This window comes from Eretmochelys imbricata, chromosome 13 (assembly GCF_965152235.1).
Source record: "Eretmochelys imbricata isolate rEreImb1 chromosome 13, rEreImb1.hap1, whole genome shotgun sequence".
Lineage (NCBI taxonomy): Eukaryota > Metazoa > Chordata > Testudines > Cheloniidae > Eretmochelys > Eretmochelys imbricata.
Genome location: NC_135584.1, coordinates 8,267,596 through 8,291,576, shown reverse-complemented (window position 1 = coordinate 8,291,576; position 23,981 = coordinate 8,267,596). Strand labels below are relative to the sequence as shown.

The 23,981-nt window shown below is 46.0% G+C and overlaps 1 protein-coding gene across 1 annotated transcript in view; it reads right to left on the bottom strand.

The window, feature by feature from the left end:
- The window catches only part of LAMA5 (laminin subunit alpha 5), a 160,883-nt gene extending 144,751 nt beyond the window's left edge, over window positions 1-16,132 (bottom strand). The window contains exons 1-2 of the mRNA XM_077831882.1: window positions 15,821-16,132; window positions 7,494-7,646 (exon numbers count right to left, since the gene is read on the bottom strand). Coding sequence (XP_077688008.1) covers window positions 7,494-7,646; window positions 15,821-16,132 — 465 coding nt within the window. The remainder of the gene's footprint in view (window positions 1-7,493; window positions 7,647-15,820) is intronic.
- Between the last annotated feature and the right edge of the window lie 7,849 nt (window positions 16,133-23,981).

The following is a 23,981-nucleotide window of genomic DNA, read 5'->3' as shown; positions in this document are numbered from 1 at the left end:
ACCTAGGTGGGGAACAAATATTTGATAATAGGCCCTTCAGTCTAGCTCAGAAAGGTATAATGTGACGCAATGGCTGGAAGTTGAAGATAGACAAAGTCAAACTGGAAATAAGGTGTAAATTTTTTTAACAGCAAGGGTAATTAACCACTGGACAATTTACCAAGGGTCATGGTGCATTCTCCAAGCCTGACAATTTTTATATTGAGATTGAATGCCTGTCTAAAAGATGTGTTCTAGGAATTATTTTGGGGAAGTTTTATGACAGTGGTTCCCAAACGGGGTTACGCTATCAGGAGATGGGGTTGCAGTGATCCCTGCTGTGCCGAGGGCACCATTTTGAGCCACACAGGGTAACCTCGCATGCACTGTACATGCAAGGTCACGATACCTGGAGGACATCATTTTGCTCTACAAAAGCATCCTCCACTCCTCACACATGCTGTGTGGAGTACACCACTTTGCTCTTCTAAATTGTGTCCTCCATGCTCTCTGGGGTCCTGGCAGGAAAGATTTAATTAAATTTGGGTCATGCCGGCAAAAGTATGGGAAACCCTGTTCTATGGCCTATGGTATCCACGAGGTCAGACTAGAGCATCATAATTAGGGCTCTGTATTTGTCTCTGAGGTCACGGATCCCATGACTTCCTGCGACCTCGGTGACTTCTGCAGCAGCCAGTGTGGCTGAACCCAGGGCTGCCCAAACAGCTGGCCCCAGAGCCCACTGTTCAGGGGGCCCTGGAGACAGCCACACTGGGCCACTGCTGGAGCGGCTCTGCAGCCAGCCACACCAGCTGCTGCTCTGGTGGCCCCGGGGACCGCTTGAGCAGCTGTCCCGGGGTGGTGGGAGCAGCCGCAGCTCGACGGCTCCTGGCAGCGGTCCCAGGGACCACCCAGCAGCAGCGGATGCAGCTGGCCCTGGGGACAGCCTGAGCAGTGGTGCCAGGGGCAGCAGGAGCTGTCACAGCTTGGCAGCTCCCAGTAGGTGGTGCCGGGGGCAGCAGCTGGAAGCCTGGGGGGGGGGGAAGGGGAGTGGAGAGGAAAGGAGCTGGTGCCATGGACTCTCCCCCCCGCCAGGGCTTCCCCCAAGATTCAATTATGGGTATTTATGGTGTAAGTCATGGATAGGTCACAGGCCGGGATTTTTTGTTCCTTGCCCATGACCTGTTCATGACTTTTACTAAAAATACCTGTGATTACATTGTAGCCTTAATCATAATGGTCACTTTTGGCCTTGGAATCTATAAGATAGTGGCCGGAAGGTATGAGGCACTGTCAGACCCTTCTCTTCCAGGCCTGGGATTTTTTCCCCCAAGTGGAGGCTGCCAGATAGGAAGAAATGTGGGCTTCAGAGAAGGAAATAAATCCCTGAGAGGGTGTGAATCAAGACACACTGCAAAATTTCAATTTGAAGTTTTACCTACTGTCTGTTGGGGGGGGCGGGGGGGGGGGGGGAGTCAAGGCAACTTCAGCATCAGCCAGGGTTGGCAACAGCTCTGTGGAACCAGGGACGCTAGGCACTCCACCTCCACCAGTGGTGTAGTAATTAACCTTAGGCAAGCGCCGGCATGAAGGTACTTCCATTTCATGGCTGCAAGCGTTCTTCCCCACGCAACGTACCATGAAACACGGACAATACAGAACACACTCTGGAGAGGCTTAGCCTGGTTCACCTTCATGTCAGGAAGATGTCAGGCTCTGGCAGGGAGCCAGCCGTTCATATTGCTTGAAAAAGCCACCTGATTTATTACGGCTCTCGCGCCAAGAGTCTGCTCAACTAAAACACCTTCTATCGCGCCCTGTCCCTCCCTCCACCTGCTGCAAGTAGCAATCAGCAGAACTATGGCAGGCAAACACCATGTAGATTCACAGTCACTCCTCCCTGTGCTCTGTTCTTGTAACCTGCTGGTTCTGGCAAAGGCTCCAAAGCTTTTTCTGCTGGACTCTTTCCCCTTCCCCAGCTGACCTGCTCAGTGCTCGTACCGAGCCTTCACTTCCCCAGTGCATTGAGTAAGAAGATCAATCTGCACGTGCCTTGGAGCAGTTCCCTATTATTTCACTGGGTAAAGCCAATGTGTCCCTGCACCCACTGACTTCCATTGGCAACTGCAGTACACTTACAGCAAGCTGCCTTTCCAACCATCACTCGGGTGAATACTGGCCTGGACTCCCTCCCATTCCGGAGGCTTTCACTGAAGAGTTAGCCCACGCTTCTACCCCAGTGCCGCTCCTGTCCACATGCAAAAACTTCACTGGGGTGCTGTGAACATGGGCTAGCTGGCATAGCTGGGGGAAAAGGGTTGGAGCCCAGGTTCTGCTTTCACCCAGGCTGGTGACCCACCCACTTTGCAGTGAGGATCCAGGCTAAACCACTCGAGTGCTGACAATTCTCCAGTGCTTTCCCAAAATTCCTCCCCCGTGTGCCCAGAAGGACAGACAAGTCAAGAATCAGAGTGGGTCAGCTTACTGCAGCGCAACCACCCATGAGACGGGCCTCCCTGGTGACACACACGGACGAGCGCAGCACACAGTAACTCAGGACGGGCTTGGCAGGGTGCCTGCTCACCCAGGCACCTTGCACCTAGGCTGACTCTACAGCAAAGATGCCCTCACAGACAAAGCAGTTTTACTAGCAAGGCTCAGTTTCCTTTCACTTAAGAGAATCATGGTCTTCCACACAGTATAGGGGAGCGTCACTAACACCCACATCTGCACTATAACATGGAGCCTCAGCATCAGAAACGTGATCACGTGGCTTGGTCCAACCTGTGGATGGGACCAAACTGTGCAATGATGCTGTAAACTTAGTGCTAATGCACTCCAGCCCCATCCACGCAGGAAAGCCAATCCTTGTTCTAGCATGGTTCTGTAGCATTACATTTTGTAACATGACACTCCCAAGGAGTCACCAGACTACGTACCCCAGTGTCAAAACATTTGGAAGCTTTAAGAGTGAGTTTATGATCAACAGCAGCAAACAAAAAAACAACAACAAAAAGCCTGTTCTCTATTTATTCTCCACCAGCAGCTTCCAGTGCCAGTCAGCTCTCTTTTTTCCAGTTGTAAATAGAGCAACTTCTTTTGTTTCTAGCTGCCAGATCTCAGCCAAGTATCGGAATTCTAGATAGCTTTTCTCCTCCCTCTTCCCTGCTTTATCAGCATCAACAGCCAATGGCAGTTCCGAAACCAGAGCTCTAGTATCACAGACAAGGAGGGAGCAGATACAAAGGGGCTGGAACAATGTCTCCCAAGCAGATTATGCATCTGATTACCTTTTGCCCATTCTAGGAGGAGACCTCTCTGATCTACCCTACCAATGAAACCATAATGTTTAAGCAGCTGCTGGCTCTAAGACAACATGATGTGGGCCTTTAATATAATAATTCCAGCTGGGTGGCCAATCTGCGTTTTATAAACCGTTGTTCGTTGTCTGCAAAGAATATTCTCCCTCTTCCCTTCCAATTTCACCATCTCAGTGAAGAAAGAGAGCAAGTTCTCTGGACACAGCCACTGAAAGCAGAGATCAACAGGCTGACGAACAAATTAATCACCACCATCTCCCCTATCCCCATAGTGCTGTTAAGTGCTGGAGAAACTTGGTTCTGGTTAGTAATTAAGCAGGCATGACTCAGGGTAGGTCTACGCAGAGGCTATACCAGCATAGCTATGGCAATGCAGCTATGCTGGCATACCCCCACAGTGAAGACACCATCTACAGCAATGAATGCGGTATTTCCCATCAGCGTAGGAACAGCTCCCTCCCTGAATGACAGTAGCTCTGTTGAGGGAAGCCCTCTTCCATCAACACAGCTGTATCTACACTGGGCGGTCGGCATAGCTGTGTCAACCAGGTGTGTGTTTCCCCCCCACCCTCCACAGCCCTGACTGAGGTAGCTATGTCGACCTAAGGTTTAAGTGAAGGCCAAGCCTCAGAAGAGACATTGGCAGCAAAGAAGAGCCATGACAAAAGGGCAGTGTTGTAAAGAACCCCTTTCCTGACCCTAACCACCCTATGACACTCCAGTATCTCTGCAGCAAATCAAGTGTCGGTGATCCCAGAACCTTCGATGCGTCTAAACACATCCACCCTGTACCCCAACATCACAGCTCAAAAGGAAACAGTGCTGGTTACCATCTAAAATGAGTAAGACATTTTCTGAGGCAGACGTTGGCCAATCCACTCAATTAAATTTAAACTGGACAAAGGGCTCCCTGCAGGGCATTGGGAGGCATAAAAGGCCTTATTTTCCAGCCTGTAAAATTGCTCAGCCTGCCTTTCAGGCGGTTACCTGCACAGTCCCACAAGCATTCAAGGAATTTCCAACACTTCTCTGCCAATTACATTAGGCTCTTCTGGCACATGCCCTGCAGGTACAACAGGACCCCAGACAGGCCTTTCTTTACCTTCCTCTCCCTCAGCCACAGCCCCAGGTCAACAGAAAGAAATTATGTGGGATTCTGTAACCCTTCACCAACACTTGCCATCACCTACCCCCAACAAATGGGGGACGAGAACTGGGGGCCAATATCCAGAGTATACATGAAAGGAATGTCCATTTGTCCATCCAATACAGAATTACTGTTATGAGGAAACTGTCAGAAATGGGCTGCTAGTTTGAGAACAGACTATGTGCTCTTGCAGTGGCCTACATTGGATATTTGTGGAGAACCAGTGAATGCAAACTTTGGACAAGGCGAGGAGGAGTAACAGTCACTATCAGTGGTCACATTGGATTTTGCTCATGACCTAGCAGGTACAATGATGAAATCCCACCCACTAGCAAAAGAATGAGGGAGTGGGAAATGAACAAGGAAACATGGGAGTGCAGGGTGAGAAAGAGAAAACCCAAAGACCAAAAATTTCACCATGGCAGAATTTTTTCCTACCAATGTCCCAACTTTCCCCCTGGATCTTCGCTCCCGCACTCCCAGTGTTACAGTCTAGAAAGGAACTGAAGGAGGCAGATGCAGATTTGAGCCATCAAAGCTTCAGTAGCTTGCCAGCAGTGTGCTCTGCAGACTGCATCCCTGCCTAGGGCCAAAGGTGCTGCTTGGAGAATGAAGGTGGGAGAAGAATGTCTGCTTTGACTTGATGGGCTTTGGAACCCTCTCTCCTTTCCCTCGATGGGCTTTGGAACCCTCTCTCCTTTCCCTCCCTCCCACAGGTAAAGACAGCAGTTGGAGCAAGCAAAGTTCCACCCACATCCTCAGGGTCAGGAGACAAAGCTCTGGTATTCTCCTCACCTCACAAAACCCCTGCATTTGAAGCGTTTCAGAGGGACCCAGTGGATACCAGCTACCAGATACTACAACATCCTTGGCCAGCATGGGTGAGGATTCTCACCCTCCCAAGAGCCAGATTATAAATCTGTTTTAGAGATTCTGATCAAGGCATTATGGGGATGTTTGGGGGGAAAACGTGGATTGCACAGCTTAGTTATCAAGGGTCTCCGGAAAAAAAAAAGATCTCTGTCCACAGCACGCAGAAAAGCTAATCTAACACTGTTACATGGCAGGGACATGTTTATAGGGGATCCTGGAGACTTAGCTCAAATGGATGAGCAGAAATTAACATATTTGAGTGTTACTAGAAATCCGGAGGTACAGACTGACTAGATCCCTACAGCCATGTAGGAGGAAAGATCTCAGTGCAGAGAACCCCCTTCAGGCACACATCTTTAGGGCATGCTCAGCCCCTCCCCCGACTTTATTTAACTCCAAACCAAGCAGACTACAAATAACGTGACAGTCCGTCCATACACCTGAAATTCTGCCCACTCAACATAACTCCTCCATTGCCGTCATAATGGCCATGCTATCAAAGCCACACAATAGTGGAACCATGCAAAGGCCTCATTCACCAAGCCCCATATCTGCACAAGCAAAAAAGCAATGTGCCTACAAATAAGGTGAGAGGCTTACATTGTGCAGCTCACCCGTCACACAGGCTTCAAACACTCTCTCCACCTTTTGTTAGCAGAAGGCCCATTGCTCAAGCCCACCCTCAACCTGCTTGGAAACCACATTTTTCCACTAGCAGGGCCAGAGAAATCCCAATGCTGGCGATGAAAGTCTGCACCCAGCCAGCCCACTGGGGCGCTGCACCAGTTAGAAGTGCTACTTCATCACAAACAAGCTCTGGAGCGAATGCCCGGCTCACTGAATTCTGAAGAGTAAACTGCTTAGAGCACAGACTGCCTCCTTCCCCTGTTCTATTCAAGCAACTGGGAAGCCAGGGCTATTAGCCAGGAGATCTCCCAGCAGACTGCAGGCGCTCTCTTGAAATGAAAAGCCTGGAAGTAGCTTCACGTCAGACCCTTCAGAAGAGTGTGCTATTACCCTGCTGCTTCCCTAATGTACTGGGGATATTTAAATATTGAACAGGGCGGGTTTCAAAATGAGGCGATTGCTTAAAAAATGCTTCCCTTCTGCCTAAGCAACAGGCCCCTATGAGACCCTCAAACAGTCCCTTTCAGAAGGGAGACCTGAGACAAGCAAAGCCCTTCTACTGCATCACTAGCACCCTGAGGTAAAAGACTATCTATACAGCACACCAAGGAACGAGGCATCTGGAAGCAGGAGTCTTCCCTCGTGCCCCCTGCACACTCTCCTATTTGGAAGCTTCTGCAGACTGACGGGTTCTCTGGATACAGCAGACACTGGCCACGCAGCCAAGGTGCTGTCTATACACAAAAGAGGCGGCCTGCAGAAAACCCAGGAGCACTAAGCCGAGTTTGTGGTTTCTTGTTTACAACATGGCCGAGTGTTGTTTTTAGAAACAGTCTATTCCTGGGGGGTCCCCTCCCCTCCACTGAGGAAAGTTTGATAAAATAACCCGACATTTCCAGAAGAATTTTTCTCCAAATGAACCAGTGCTACAGACATGAGCGGCCATGAGGGTTGGTAGCTAGCATTTCTACACTGCTAATTCTTTTCACTGGACAGTATTAAAGACCAAGGATCTATTGGCAGTTTTGTCACAAGACCTTTAAAGTTGATTTCATGTTTTAAAACTCCACGGTTTAAATGCACTAGTTAATGTTTTGCAGCACACATCTCAGCAACTCTGGGCCAGCCATGGCTCATGTTTTGGACAAGGCAACAAGGAATTCCGGGGTGAAGTTTACATACAACATGGTAGCCAAGTTAGCCAAACACTCTTCAGGGGAACAGTTTCAAAGTGGGCACTACTATTATTTAGTCAGTGCCACAGGTTTTCGTGACTCATGTGACTGCCGCAGCCAATGCTTAGGGAGATGGTGTGGTGGGTAACGCTACGCAGCACAAATTGCATTTAGGTTTTGTTTGAGAGCTGGATAGAACTAGAAGATCATATCTGCACCCTGGGACCTTAGTGGAGAATTCCCCGGCCAGCCATCACAGCAGCTTTCGGTCTCACCTCTACCATGGGGATAACTGAAGCTCTTTAAAGACACCCAAGAGGACAGGTCCCCGACCAGAGCAGTTTGCAACCTAAACCACCACTTTTCCGTTACCTGTCCGAGGTCCAAGGTCACGTTGACCTGGTTGAACTCCAGCCCGCGAGAGAGGGGCGGACTCTGCCACCAGCGCTCTGTTCCATCAATGGCGTTGGTTATGGGGTGAGCCTTGTTGCTGTTCATCGATGTGCAAATGTCACAGTACTGCCCCTGCCGGAAGACACAAACAGGAGAGATTAACACGATCCCAGAGTGGCTGGCACATTCCAAGCAGCAGACTTTTTTGGTTCATAAGAAGCCCAGACACCAGGGAGGGAGGATATGCTTGCCACGTAAAAGGAGAGGCAAAGAACAATCAAGAAGTGGATGCAGCACCTAAGTGGTTTAGCAACCGCACCACCACCCTCTCCTCAAAGACGACCTGTATCCCTTCAAAGATGCATATTCTCTCCACACGTGTTCTCTTTAAACCCACATCAAGCATTTTTAATGGGGATCTCGCCGGACAGGATGTCACAAGTGCCATTATTGCGGGCAACACAGTTGTGCTGTTGCGTTGGGACCATCCCCAAACTGAGGGTATATGAAGCACATTTACAACAGGAAATTCTACAGCACTGGAGGAGGGGATTGCTTGGGGTCCAAACCTGAGGGTTTTTTCCAATAAGCAAATGTGTTCCCTTCCCCTTCTGTACATGTATAATCCTAATAGGGACCAGAAAATCAAACCCCAAAACAAAACAGGGGCAGAAGAGGAAATTTACAAGTAAAACCCTTTCAGCTATGGCCCTGCTTGAAAGTAATAGCCAACAACATCCAATACCTGGCCAGACCAGCCAGCTTTGTGATCTCTTCAGCAGCAACAGGGCCTCTAGCTGTGAGTCACTCATGGTCTCCTTGGTGCAGCGTGGGTTGCTATGGTACCAACAGACCCCTGGGCATGCAGCCAGGGAGGGGGAGAACCCTGCAACTCATGGGGTGGGCAGGGGCCCAGCTGCTTAAGACACTTCTATTCTGTAGAACAGCAAGGCGGGTTACACCAAAAGGAGGGATTTGGGCCATGTTGAGGGGTCCTGAAAATAGTCCAGGGAATTGGTGAGTTATTAGCTTAGTCCCTCTGTCCTGTCACTTGAATCACCCTGCTATGAACAGCCCACAAAGGAGTTCACTTATCTGACAGTTCCCCTTTAAAAGGGATGGTTATCTCTGGGCATAGTGCGTCAGCCTCATCTGTCCTGGCTCCTTGTAGTTTTAATAAGGTGATGTTAAAATAAAAAGAAAATGGTATAGCGTTTAAGCAGAGAAGTTTCTGGTTATCAGGGAATAAGGTGCGAAGTTTGGTTTAGGATCAGGCGGCATAAGGAATACATAATCTGCAATATCCCCGATTGGGGGTAAAAGGTTAATGGGTCAAAGTACAGACATTGAGATATGGGGGTATGTTGTTCATAGAATGGTTATGTTCAGGTGTGGTACAGATCTCCAGGAACAACCTCCAGCTTCCTCGCACTTCAAACCCTCTCCCCTTCAGGGCTGCAGTAAAACAGTCATCCCACAGAATAGCCATTGTCATTTCCACAAACTCAAAGGACTGGATGAGACTCCAAGCCAAAAAGGAAACAGAAAATTCCCAGCATTCTTCCCTGCAGACATGTGGTATGTTATTTGCAGGCAATTGTGCAACACAACTTGTTCCAAACAAGTCCACCTTTTAATTAACTCGGCTAGAGATATGAAAATACCAGACAGTGAAGTACAAAGCCAAGGAATGGAGACAGCCAGAGCTGCTCAGTGTAACACTGTTTGCTGTGCACCGAGACCTTGCTGTAACACAGGGAGTCAGAACAAGGACCTTTTAAACAAACTTCTAACAAGGGCACAGACAAGCAAAGAACACTCGTTCACCCAGTGAACATCTAACAGGTAACAAAACTGACCTATTAAAGAACAGACCTGCTAGAAGAAACCTGTGCAACAGGCTGTGTGGAGAATTAGATTTCTAGTGCCAAGCCCAAAATTCAGAAGCTTGTCACAAAAGTGGGATGTTAAAGAAACTTGGAACAAAATGCAAAATCCTCAAACTCTGATGTTCTTGAATTTTGTTTCAAGTGTTTCACACAATGACATGTGTGAATGACATGCAGACACCACCTGAAGTTTCCATAGGACTGAAAATTAACAAAGGCTACTGTACTTTATTGATGCTACAGATGTTCCTCTCTCTGTTACTGGTGCCAAGTGCCACTATTAAAGGCAAACATCTCAGTGGCTTACTTGAGCTTGCTATTAAATGGTGTAATTGGGCCCCTGATATTACCATTCCCAAAAGTTTATAGCTCATTTGTCTAGAGAGATGACCTGACTCACAAGCAAAATTGATCATTTCTAGCTACTCAGGGAGTCAAACATATTTTAGGGCAGATTACACACTTACATTGGAGATTCAGATAAAAAAGAGCTGAGCTCGGACCTCAGAATCTGAAGATTTTGTTTTAAAAAGAAAAATGCAGGTCTGAGAAGTGTAACCCTGTGACTTGTGGAAACTACAACAGACAGCAGTTTTCTCAGCTCAAGAGCAAAAGGGAGGAAGATGCCTATCAAGATAAGCAACAAGGTGAAAGAACTATTGAAATGGAGGAAGAAAGACAGAAGTTGCAAGAGGGTTTAAGGAACATAATAATGCTGCTATCAGAACAAAGGGGAGTGATAAGGAGAGCGACTGAATGGAAGAGGAGCCTTCAAAGAATCACTGGCCTGCTCCTGCTCCCAATGAAGTACACGGGAAATCTCAAATCTCCTCAGAGCACAGAAACAAGCCCTGAAGCCCTGCTGAGCTTGGCAGCCTTAAGGCAACTGGCTTTGTCCTGGCTTATCTGGCTTTGCCATTCTCAGTGATCCTCACCTAATTTATCAGAAACCCTGAGGGACAAGATCCCAGGGCTTTGGATAAGAAACTGGGGGGGCTAGGGAAGCCCTGGGTGACATTTTCAAATGAGTCAGCTGCACAATTAACTGTGCATACAAATCTGGTAACTGCACACACTAAATTGGCACATGCTTGGCTGTTGTTGCAACAGGTGTCTGGTTTTGCAGGCAGCTCTAACCTGTTGCCCAAAATTACAGGGTTTGTTTTCAATTCCAATTAAGTCATTAAAATGTTGGTGTCTTAATAAAAGGAAACATGGAAAAGACATAGGTAGAAATAATACAGTACAGTAGTAGTCCTTCCATTTTACAAAAAGAAAAGGAGGACTAGTGGCACCTTAGAGACTAACCAATTTATTTGAGCATAAGCTTTCGTGAGCTACAGCTCACTTCATCGGATACATTCAGATAACACCCATTTTTTCATGTTCTGTATGTATATAAATCTCCTCACTGTATTTTCCACTGAATGCATCCGATGAAGTGAGCTGTAGCTCACGAAAGCTTATGCTCAAATAAATTGGTTAGTCTCTAAGGTGCCACTAGTACTCCTTTTCTTTTTGCGAATACAGACTAACACGGCTGCTACTCTGAAACCTTCCATTTTAGTCTAACATCCAAACTTCCAGGGACAGGTCTTTGACATTAGCCATCTCCCACTTATAATTTGTATAACACACAAAGCACGATAGGCACTTTACAGACATAGCAGATAACAACAGGTTTCAGAGTAGCAGCCGTGTTAGTCTGTATTCGCAAAAAGAAAAGGAGTACTTGTGGCACCTTAGAGACTAACCAACTTATTTGAGCATAAGCTAGTCTCTAAAGTTAGTCTCTAAGGTGCCACAAGTACTCCTTTTCTTTTAGCAGATAACAAGACAAAGGGGCCAAGTCTGCTTCCACTGGACAGAAGTATAAATCAGGAGTAAACTCCACTTAATTCAATGGAGATGTACAGATGTAAAATGGAGAATCAGACTCCCAGGTTCAGACATGTAAGGAGCCTGGTTCACCTCACACTTACACCAGCGTGAGCAGAGAATCAGCCCCATAAATCCTACCCCGTGAGTTTATAATCTCAAGCACTGATCCTGCAAACACTTACGCGAATAACCTTACACACACGCGCAAGCGTCTGCATGAAGGGGGCCTATAGCTACGCTACAGTTTATGTCGGCAAAAACTTTGTGTCGCTCAGGAGCGTGAGTATTCCACCCCCTTACCGACATAACTTACACAGACAGAAGCGGTCATGTGCACAGAGCTATGTTGGCAGGAGAGCTCCTCCTGCCGACGTAGCTTTGCTTACACCAGTCACGGAGGTGGGTTTTTTATGCCCATAGGAGACCTCCCTCCAGTCGTCATACAGTGACTTCACCACATGTGCTGTAGCAGCACAGCTGTACCAGATGCAGATGTGCCGCTGTACGTATAGACATGGCCTAAATGAAGAGGTATGTCAAGTGAAGGCAAAACGGGGGTGAGTGGGGCTACAGATACAGGCTCCTAAATAGACGTGAAGTTGGCGGGATTTGATCAAGTATTACTTTTGTTTTGAGAATGAACGTGATTCCCAAAATACACGTAAATTGCAACTAGTAGTGGGCAATCGAATTACCCAGGGAAGGCCAACATCTCTACACCCCAAATTGCTCTCTAGGGAGCAAGCTTTTGGAACACTGCAGCTAATTACTTAGGAGCAGGACTCAATGCAAGCGTGAGGGTAGAACATTTCCCTCACTGCATTTTATTACATGTTTGCAGCGCACTGTCTTGGAACCCAGACAGCCATGTCTTCATCTGAAGTTTAATCAGAAAGTCGCTTTTTACTGATAAAAACCTAATGTGGTTCATCTTCTGTCCCATCTTTAGTCCAGTGGGCAAATTCACGGCTCATTAAAGTGAGATCGCTAGCAGTGGGTAGAGCTACTGGAATAGTAGCAAGCACTGTACAAACTTCTCCATGCAGTTCTTTCCACTCAGTTCTGACCTGTGTAACTCCTGCAGATCGCAAAAGCGACCACAGTTAAAATGCTGGCAGCCATCTGTGAGGCTAGAATGAACTCTGACTTCATCATATTCCAAACAGGTCTGGAGCCTGGTGTTTAAAACTATGCGAGTTTCAAAGCTAGTATTATTAAACAGAACAGGGTTTTTTAGGAATTCGCTGAGGCAAAAAAAGTTGATTTCCCTTTCCCCAAAATTCTATTACAGTGTTAATTAACTAAAACAGTTAGTGGTGGGAGAATTGATTGAACCCATTAGATTGACAAGCTACAATATTTGTTAGGCAGCCAATCCAGCGAATGTCTGTCCTCTTAACGACCATGCCCCATTGAAACTTCTTGAGTAGCCATCAAAACTGAATCTTGCAGAGCTCCCACCCAAAAACCCTCCTGACAGTGGCTGCACTTTGTGTGGAACAGTGTACAAGAGAGCAGGTGAAGGGGTCAGGCGAGTAACTGGTGAAACGTGGAGCATCCTAGTGACATATGGACAGGTTTCAGAGTAGCAGCTGTGTTAGTCTGTATTCGCAAAAAGAAAAAGGAGTACTTGTGGCACCTTAGAGACTAAAATTTATTAGAGCATAAGCTTTCGTGAGCTACAGCTCACTTCATTGGATGCATCCAGTGAAGTGAGCTGTAGCTCACGAAAGCTTATGCTCTAATAAATTTGTTAGTCTCTAAGGTGCCACAAGTCCTCCTTTTCTTCTAGTGACATACATTTGTAGTTCATTAGGGTCACTTCAATCTGCTTAAATTGAACACTTCCCGCCCACCCCAAACCACCCCCACCTCCCCCCTCACTGCTTTAGTCACTGGGTGGTGTTGAAATCCTTAACAGGGATGAATTGGGAACTCTGACCTTTGCACTAATACCTCTTTTTTCCCTTCCTTTCAGGTGCTGCCTGTAGTCATGGAAAGGAGCCACCACAAAGGATTGTTCTAAATCTTTCAGATTGACCAAAGAATCTTAGCCTAGGAAGTAGAGCTCAGATCAAAGCACTCCCTTATCAAAGCTGCACGAAGGAGCGGGAGGGGGTCACTATAGCATCTCAAAGTCTAAGAAACCATGTTTGTTTAACTGGAAATAACTGGTAAGATGTAAGGAAACTACAGTGCTAGGGCAAGGCTGTATTTGCAAGGGCATGAGTCACAACTGCAGAGAGCTCCACACAAGTCATTAGACTCCAAATGCTTTATTTTAGCTACTATTTAATGCAGTCTGTTATAAATCAGGCTAGTCACACAGAAGCATCAAGAATGGCCACTGACTTCATGTCAAATGCACAGCCCTTAATGTGTGTAATAAGCCTCCATGTTGCTAACCTTTATTTTTTATAAGTCTCATTATACTGGATTTACTGATCAGGTATTTAGATGTTGGTGGCAACTGAACACAGAACAGCACACACTTCTCAGTTATCTTCCTCCCTGAGCATTACATTGACAATAAAAGCGCAGCCCTGAAGTTCCAACAACTGCTATGTTCAGGATTCATGGAATCCTTACCCACATCCATCAACGACAGAATAAGGCAATATTTGCCCAGTCGTGTTTTATTTTAGACTGTTGCAGTATACAGGTCTGACGCACACGTCTGCTAACAACTGTAAAGCAATAAAATGGAAGGAAGACAGAGTGGGATATTGACATCGAACTCTGCCCTTTCGTAGCCAGAAAATTCCAAGCAGCTAAAGCATTGGAGACTTAGGAGAACGTGGCCCAAATGGAATAACTGCTTTTAAAAAAACCTATCTGACCTGTTTGAGGACAGCAATGTCACACTAGCAGTTTTCCAAACTCTCCCTCTGCTTATTAACAGGCTGAGTAGGGTCCTATTGCTCCAGGTGACATAGCACCATCTCTCTTAAATTACCCAGGAGAAGCTACTGGCCAACAGCACATAGTGTTGCTTAGATTTGTCATTGCTTTTTTCTCATGAGGGTTTCAGATTCTTCTATTTGCTTCCCACTACTTTGGCTGTTCTCATGGGATTACAGCGGATCTGGGATTCATGGAACTAAAGCTCCCATTTTACAAATCCTCTTGCAATTGGTCTCCCTGCCTTCCAAGATGTCCATAGCTGTTAGTCATCCCTGTGTAGCAGCCTGTTTGAGTATTACAGCATTTTTGCAGTCTGCATTCCAAGGGGATTCCTGGCTACAGGTTCCTATTGTCAGGTTACACTGGGACACATGGGATACAGGTAAACTGTTTTTACAAGCTGATGTCAGGTGAATATTACCAATACCCCCCCTCAAAAAAAAATATCTCAACACAAGCAGTATCTGGCTTACACACCCATATTATTAAATATTAGCATGATCACCAATGTCTGATCTTTTCTTTCAGACCAATTCAGCAGTCTCCACTTGCCCTGGATTTCATCAGCACAGAAACCAACACCTTTAAAAATAATGCCATAGGAACCTAACAGGCTGTGTTTAGTTTGTGCAATTTTCTGGCAACCCTGGAGCATTTCTAGCAACCCTCGAAAAGGAACACGTGTTCCCTTTCCCCTGCAGCCTTTGCAAGAGAAACCACGTTTGGAGAATTCAGAGAAGATGCCTCCAAAAAACTAGCCAAGTGACAAGCTTTTAAGAAAAGTGAGGGGGGAGCAAATCACCCCTCACCATCCCTTCAAAAATGATCTTCCACAATCAACCCTTTAGTGGAGCTAAAGAAAATGAACACTCTGCAAAAGTGCAACTGCTATTTGCAGGGTGCAAGCACAGGGGTCCACACCTGGGAAAGTACTAATGAAAAGATTGTCGCCCTGCTGTTTTCTGAAACACTGAATTGCTCTCCTGGTAGCTGGTGGCCTAAAATGGGCCAGCTAATGTGTTGCAGGATTTCCCTCGCTCGCACCCTTCTTGTCTAAAAGGAACCTCTGAGCTAATTCCACACAGCCAGTAGAGCTGAAATCTACCTTTGCAAACACACGCTGATGGAAGAAAAACAAGATCTTGATTTACACGGGGGGGGGAAGTAAAGCTATTCTGGAGAATAAACGCATCACACAATCCCACCAGGGCCAGGCGTATTCCTAGGGGAATTTAGTGCAGCTCCGCTCTGCTAAAGCACAGGACGAAAACTGCCCAGGGGGCTGCTCCAAACCATCCCGCTGGGAGGCGACCCGGGCCATTCAATGCAGCGGCTCAAAAACAAGAAGAAGAAGTTTCCTAAACCCACATGTCCCCGTCCCCGTCCCCCCTTCGCTGGGTGGCGAGAAGGGCAGAGGCGAGGGCGCCTGGGGCGAAGCAGGCACGGCCCTGAGCAGGCATTTCCCAGCTCGCTTTGTGCGCGGCTGGCCCCATTCACCGGCCGGCGAGCGCCTCGGCTCAAGGGAGGAGCGGCAGGAGCCCGGGAGCGGCCCGGGGGATGCGCGAGGGGGCTCGGGGCAGGTGCCCCCGGGACAAGCGGCGCCGCCGAGCCCCGCGCCGGGCTGCCCCCTACCTGGATGGTCTGGTTGGGGTCCCCTCCTGCCACCGGCCCGCCGACCAGCTTGCAGTAGAGATCCTCCACGGCGCGGGGGCTCCTGCGGCCGCCGGCCGCGCCGCGCTCTTCCCCGCAGGTGGCGGAGGCGGAGATCCGGGTGCTCTCGGCCAGGTTGAAGTAGGGCGGGTGCAGGCTGTGGCCGTTCACGTCCCCGGGCAGGGGGACCCGCGGGCGAGCCGCGCCGGCCGGCAGCGCCGCCGCCAGCAGCAGGAGTTGCAGAGACACCAGCGTCCCCGGGAGCCTGTCCGCATCCATCTCCCTCCTCGCCATTTTCACCGATGCTGCGAGCGAGAGGGACGGAGAAGGGGGGGGGGGGGAGAGGAAGTTGGCGGGGACGAGCCTAGCGCCGCTGCCCGCCGGGGCTCATCGCTGCCGGGAGGGATGCCGGGGGAGCGGGCTGCACGCCGCCGCCGAGGCTGGGTGTTTGCAGCCGCAGAGGCAGGGCTGCCTAGTCAAGTGATGAGACATCAATCTCTGCCCTCCCTGCCCCTCCCCGGGGCCGGCTGCTGCCCCGCCAACGCGCCCGCCGCGGCTTTGCAAACTCCTTCGGCGGCGGCGGCGGCGGCCGCCCCCCGGGACGAGGGGAGGGGAGTGGCCGCGGGGGTATTCATGCGGTTCTGCGGATTGTCTGGGCAGCCCTGGCGCGGTTGGCTTAACCCCTTCCTACGCCGGAGCGGGTCCCCCGCGCGCTTGCCAGAGGAAGAATTCTCTTTGCAGAGAGACCCCGGAGCCACCCAACGTCCAGGTTAAAAAGATGTCTGCAGAGCAGTGCTCCCGCTCAAGAAACAAAGTTAGTACAGGTTTCAGAGCGGTAGCCCTGTTAGTCTGTATCAGCAAAAACAAGGAGGAGTCCTTGTGGCACCTTAGAGACTAATTTCAGAGGAGCAGCCCTGTTAGTCTGTGTCCCTAAAAAGAACAGGAGGATTTGTGGCACCTTAGAGACTAACAAATGTATTCCAGCATAAGCTTTCCTGAGCTGCAGCTCGCTTCACTTCATCTCTAAGGTGCTACAAGTACTCCTTTTCTTTTGTCTTAGAGACTAACACATTTATTTGAGCTTTAAGCTTTCCTGGGCAAAATGCACTTCATCAGATGCATGGAGTGACAAATAAAGTAAGCAGAATATATAGTATAGCATGTGAAAAGTTAGTACAGGATCATATTTCCTTTTACAGCTATTTTCTGACAAATCTATTTAAATGCCATGATAAAAATCACCTGCCCCTATTAGGTCAGCAGCTGAACTACTGGAAGGAGAAGGGGCCCAATGGGGTGTACTAATTTTTTTTTTTAATGATTGATATAACCTTTACCGACCCCATATGTCTGCTTCCTGGAAGTCCTGCCCTGCTGCACTCAGCTGCCCCCTTTTGTATTGTCATCCTCTTTTGATACTTGTTAAACAACATCGTGGATTAGCGCAATTTTAAAATCTTCAATAAAAAGTTAGTAACTAAAAATCAGATTAAAAAGTTTAATTGCCTTAGGTTGACAACACTGAGGGGGGAAAAGCAAAATCTACTTTTCTTGTCACTAGTCATCCTGTTTGTTCGTTTCTTTTTCGCCATTTCACTCAGTTTAAACACTGAAAACAGAATGGTCACCTTATTCGAGTCATTTCATTTCCCGGTTCTCCTGCATTGATTTAGCAAAATGCTGTTGTATTTGCCTCTCCAGCACTGCGGGGCAGGAATTTAAATGCAAGCAAAAAATACTAACAGGAGATTTTATATTTTTATAAAATAAAAGTTATGCCTAAACTACATGGTGGTGTCTCTTTAATTTAAGCATATTTAACTGATGATGTTTGCAGGACCCAGGGGCGCTAAGACCTGGATCCTGCAAACACTTATGCATGTATTTATCTTGAAGTACAAAGTAGTACTATTGATGTCACGTACTCACGGGCAGACTCATTTGCAAGGTTGTAACTATAACAGTAAATTTAATACCCTCATTTTATGTTTCATGCTGGTAAGTCTAGAATGCTGGGCCCGCTGCATTGCTCTAGACTTGATCTGACTTTAAGGTGATCAGATGTCCCGATTTTGGGATCTTTTTCTTATATAGGCTCCACCCCGTCCTGATTTTTCACATTTGTTGTCTGCTCACCCTATCTGATTTTGCCATAAGCAATAGAAGATCTTAACTGTGCCATAGTGGTTCTGTTTCTTAAGCCCTTGCACTCTACTAACAGACTGTTAGGAAGTTTCTCCTCTTTCATTTGCAGTTTCCAATTATCACGCATTATCCCCTTCCCCTCCTTTGTGGAATAGCCTATCAGGAGATATTCCTCTGGACAGGTTTTTTTTTTTTTATTTGTTTGTTTGTTTCTTTGTTTTTTAATCTAAATTCATGCTTTAGGCTTAAATTTTTTAAATGCCCACACAGCTATGTGCTTAATTTGACTATTTAGCTACTGCAGTTGTGCATGCAGATCAAGTGTGCATTTGTGCACCTTGCCTTTTGTACTTTTACTTGATCTAATTTTTGTAAAAGGTCTGACACAATAATGCACAATACAATAATATTTATATTGCAGCACCAGTCGTAGCAGGATGGGAACAATGGCATGCCATTGGAACTACCGGAAAATGGTGCTTGGAGGAAGCCAGAATGACTCCAAGGACCCTGCAAGACACCTTGCTACAACTGGTGTGACATTAGAAGCCCCGACATTCCACTTGGATTAACTAGTGTGCCACTTGGAAGAGCTGGTAGGTCACTAGAAAACTCACCATGCAGATCCAAACTGGCACGCCACCACAAGCCGGAAACTGTTACACTGCCAGCTGTTCCTCTGCTGGCACTGCATATCATGAGATTGTATTAGCATGACATCATGACTTGTGAAGGTACAGTGGCTAAGGGTGCTTTAGTCTGCCTAGTTCTACCTGGCAAGGAAGCATTATTAGACCACAGCAGCCAAGCCCATTCAATTAGCAGGGACTTCCTGTAATGCTTTCAAGTTTCTTTTAACCCCCTCCTCTTTAGGGAGCTTTATTAAGATTTGAAAATCCCCTAAGTAGTAGTTGCATTCAGAAACCTTTTTCCCCTGCTTCCCCCATTTCGGGCCAAATTCTGCTCACCTTACTTACAGGAGTAGCTCCATTTAACTCTAACTCAGCTGACTAAGAAGCAGGGTTTGTTCCTTAAAATTAACACTAAAAAGGATCATTTCCCATTGGTAAGGTTTAATAGCAGTGTTTGAAATGTTTTGTTTTGTTTTTTTAGTAATAGTTAATTAACATAGCCTATGTAGAGAAATCCAATACTGCAATGGACAGGAAAATTAAAATGAGCTTCCTTAAACAATATTAAATGCCCCATTCGTTATGGGACTCAAACAATTAATTATCTGTGAACATAAAAAATTTAATAGTGAAAGCAGGGCATGGATTAGCAAATAACCTCTTTCTCCCGCAGGGGAATTAGAGGCAAAACAGCAATAGCAAATCCAATCATTTTAATCCCTCTAGTGGTAGCCTCCTGTCACATAATTAATCATCCCTCCAAAATGCAATTAAGAATAGGAACTATTTATTAAGAGTGAAATCAGAGTTAACACATTTAGTAATGGTAGTATTAGCTGCAAGGTTTCCATGAGCAGCGGGATAGGGTACAACGATAACTGTGATGCTTGAATTTGAACAGTTTCAATTTAACTGTGGAACTGCTTTGTGTAAGGACGTGCAGTGCACATTTAAGGACAAAAAATAGGATATCTAATGCTTACAGTTGAGCAATGGGAATAGACTATGCTAAAGAAAAGTTTCCATTTGCAGAAAGTATAAGTAGTAGTAAGAGGCAGAGGATTTATAACAGTGTTGATCATTTTATTTTGAGATTAAACAGAAGTAAACCAATGCTTTTTACTTATTCTTCATCAAGAAAAAAGAAAATGCTATACACTAAGACCAAACATTTTCATGAGCAGTAACTAATTTTGGGTCACTCTTTATCTTGATGGTGAAGAATAAAGGCACCCAGATTAGATACTGATTTTGAAAATTCTGCACTAAGGGCCCAATCCTAGCAACTGGTGACCGCCTCTTATATGGTCCAGTTCTAGTTCAGCAATGTGTAGGATTAGGCACTAGTACAGAACATTATTCCCAGCTGCCCAGCCTATGAAGACAGTATACTTCACACTTATATAATGCCTTTCATTTGAGCATCTCCAAGTGTGATACAAGCATGATAGCTCAGTGGTTTGAGCATTGGCCTGCTAAACCCAGGGTTGTGAATTCAATCCTTGTAGGGGGCCATTTAGGGATCTGGGGCAAAAATTGGGGATTGGTCCTGCTTTGAGCAGGGGGTTGGACTAGATAACCTCCTGAGGTCCCTTCCAACCCTGATATTCTATGATCTGAATTCCTCTTCACCACATGCACATTATATTTATTACAATACGCAGCAGATTTCATCTGAGGATTTCAGCGTACTTTATAACTATGGGTAAATATCACAATCTCCACTTTACAAACAATGAAGCTGAGGCAGAGGGAGGTGAAATGACTTGCCTCAGGCTACACAGAGATTCAGTGGCAGGACCAAGAATAGAGACAGAGTCTCCTGACTCCCACTTTGATACCCTACCCAGTGAGCCACACTTAAGAACTGCCAGACTGGGTCAGACCCATGGTCCATTGAGTCCACCACTGTCCCATTGCTGAGAGTGGGCAGTACCAGAAGCTTCAGAGGACGGTGCAAGAAACCCCAAACAGGGCAGATATGGGATAATCTGCCCCCATGAAGGTCTCATCCTAATCCATAACAGAGAGAGGTTTAAACCTTGAAACCTGAGGTTTTATATCCCTTCCAAAACTCCATTTTTAACATTCGATATAACAACTCTGGATATGGTCATTATTCATATAAACATCTAATCCCTCTTTGAATTTTACTAGGTTTCTGACTAGGATGACACCACCTCTTGGCTTAACGAAACTATTAGCTGAAGCATGGGGTCAGGCGTTATCTTAGATAGGAGGTCTTGAAGCAGGATGGGCCTTCCAGTTTAGAACCTATGCCACTACTAGAAAGGTAGTCAAGTGCTGCAAAATCCCTCCTCTGGTGGTCTTGCTCAAATCCAGTCTCTGAATCTATATACAACAACAATTGGGTTTTCAATCATACCACCATCTACTCCTCCTTAAGCCTGCTGCCTTTAAATGCATTTTACTCCCATTGAAGTCTTAATAAACTGTTAATAAACGAGATTTAGACAGCAACAAAATAATGATGTGCTCTCTAGCTTTACAGAAATCTGAGAGACTCTGGTGAAGCCTTGGTTTAATATTTGGACATTTGGGCTTCTTGGTATTTTCCCCCAGTTGGCATGGCCACTAGCTAGTTTATCTAGGCATAGAGTCAAGAAACAATGTCAACGCTTTCCCTCCCCTTCCCTCTTTAACATGGTGGGAAGAGGAAGCTTCCGACTCTCAGAAGCAGAAATTGTGTCTATCAACTATTTCAGCAATAGTGCTGACAAGTTCTGGAAGGCGACCTGCCATGAACAACATCTCTGTCCATTTTCATATTATAATAGTGTTGACGTCGTCGATCTGAATTGGTGCCTATATTTTATTTATTTATATATGAGAGAGAGGGATGGATGGGCCTCACACAGAAAAAGCCAGTGGGAGTCCAGTGAAAAAAGCTATTGTATTAGCTTGCAGTACTTCAGGGCAGAGTACCACCCTACTCTGGCATCATGGTGATGGACCTAGTGTATGGATATAGATAAACAGAACTGACAAGAATTTTGCTGAAGGCTTGAGGAGTCTGAACAGAATCTGCCTCACTTTCTCAGAGCTGCAGTGGGTCTGCAGGGTTAATAAGAATAGAGTAATAGATAGATAAATAGAGATATAGTCACTAAAGCATAAGGAGCTGTGATACTAATACCCACAGGTAGACCTGCTAGGTAAGAAGGTGCCATTTTTACATGTTTCAGAGTTGAACCACACGTCAGTTCCTGGAAATGCACTCCCCCTAATTCACAAGTCCCAGGGCGCCAGTGCAGAAAGCAGAATAAGGAGAAATCGTCACAAATTAATTGTTAGATTTTCTTTTTATAAGATTATTTTGAAAGACATCTTGGTTTTATTTAGTCTATAAATTTCTTTCTTGAATGTACATTCCAATAAAAATAAGACCATTTAGTCCAGCAATTCCTGGTGGGTTTGCAATGCCTGGGCGGCACTTTTTTAATTATAAAGACATCAGCTCCTGTTTTGGCTTTTGGAAGACGTTTTTACCAAAAGTTTTGCAAGTTTTTGTAATCCAGCAGGAGCAGTACATGTTATCTACTTCAGAGAATTCAGTTAACTTTAAGGTCAGACTGTACCTTCCCTATAAGCAAATGGTTTCAAAACCGCCACAAAGCCAGAACAGGTGTTTCATTCATGCTGTCTGTCTACCTGGCAAGGACCCAAAGACTTTCCTTTAAAGCCTAAACTTCATATTATTCTGAGACACACTGAGAATGTACACATGTGCTGTCTCCTAGGCATGTTTAAAGCTCACTCATCATTAGCGGCATGTTTTTCTTTGCTCAAATCAAACAGGAACAGCTGTTTTCATGTTAATAATCATAATTTACATTTATGCCATATAACTCTCTTCTGGCTGAAGGATCACAAATAGCCTCACAAAATTTAACAAGATGATACATAAACAATATGTAGAGATCACTTCAATTGTCAGTGAAGTGCAGCCACCTCTAGGGTGAAGCATGGCAGTCATTTAACATGGCTAGAAAATGAAGAATACCATATCAAATTGAAACTACAGAGAGCACGGAGGAAGGGAGAATGTAATTACCATAGCTGGAATTTAGCCTGGAGACTGGAGTTAATGCACCATTTTACATGTAAAGTGCCATGGGATAGCTAATGACAAGTGGATGGGCTGTGCTTTTACATCTTGTCTGAAAGGTGATATATCCAGCAGTACCGTGCTCCGGACTGCCTCAAGTCTGACTCAGAATGTATCATCCACTCCTTTCAATACTGTGGTACCCACGTTCCTATATAAATTGCTTATGCGGGATTTCAAAAGTACTTGCTCCACCCTGGAGGTGTCTATTTGCACACACACCCTGGGGTGTACACACACACGCACACACTTTGGCCTCTGGCTCATGTAAACTCCCATTGGCTTCTGTGGACTTTGGACCAGATCCTATAATCCAAAATCCAAGAGCAAAGATTTATTGCATTAATGTTCAGATATTTTACAATGGAATCCCGTAAAGCTGGGTTAGTGTTTTTTTGCTACAAACCTTATGTTTCTAGTGATTCATGCAAACAGTGACTGCTCTGGGTAAAATTATCCATTCCATTTCCATCCTAGGAGAATTTGTTTTCTTTTTGTCATTCATAAGCATCAAGTTCACAATCACCTCTAATCTAGAGATAGCAGGTCCTACAGGAAACTAGTAGCCAGTCTTGAAACAACAAACTCTTCTACATCAACAGGTCAGGAGACTACATTGACTGTGATACAGTCCCCTGTCCCCTCGACACATCCTGTCTGTCACTGCATTTTCATCAGCAAATGAATCTGTTCAGCTTGCAATCTAAGGCCTTGTGTAGACTAGGCCTTAGATCGATGGAGTTACACTGGTGCAAAATGGGGCTTGTACTATTGTGGTTGGTAAATTGCTGGAGTAAATCATACGGATGGAAGCACCACTTCCCATTGGTGCATTGTGGCTTGCCCCAGTGAAACTAGTTTCCAGTGCCAATTTCCCTTGTCTGGCCAGGACTTAAGGCCTTGTCTACACTAGAAAAGGTTTGCTTGAGTTGTCATTATACCTGTGTAACTATACCAGCAAACTCTTTTAATGGAGACACGGCTTATATTAGCAAAATAATTCTTTTGGCAGGATAGTTTATACTAGTTGCCTAAAGAAAATAAGCTATATAACCAAAAGGTCTTTTTTGCCACTAACTGCATCATCACTAGGGCTTTTGCCTGCACAACTATGTCAGATATGGGTGTGATGTTTTTTCACACTCCCTAACTACCAAAGTGAAGCGGGCAAAACTTTTAAGTGTAGACCAGGAATGAGTTATGGATTTCAGTCATCTCACAACTAACCTTCATTATA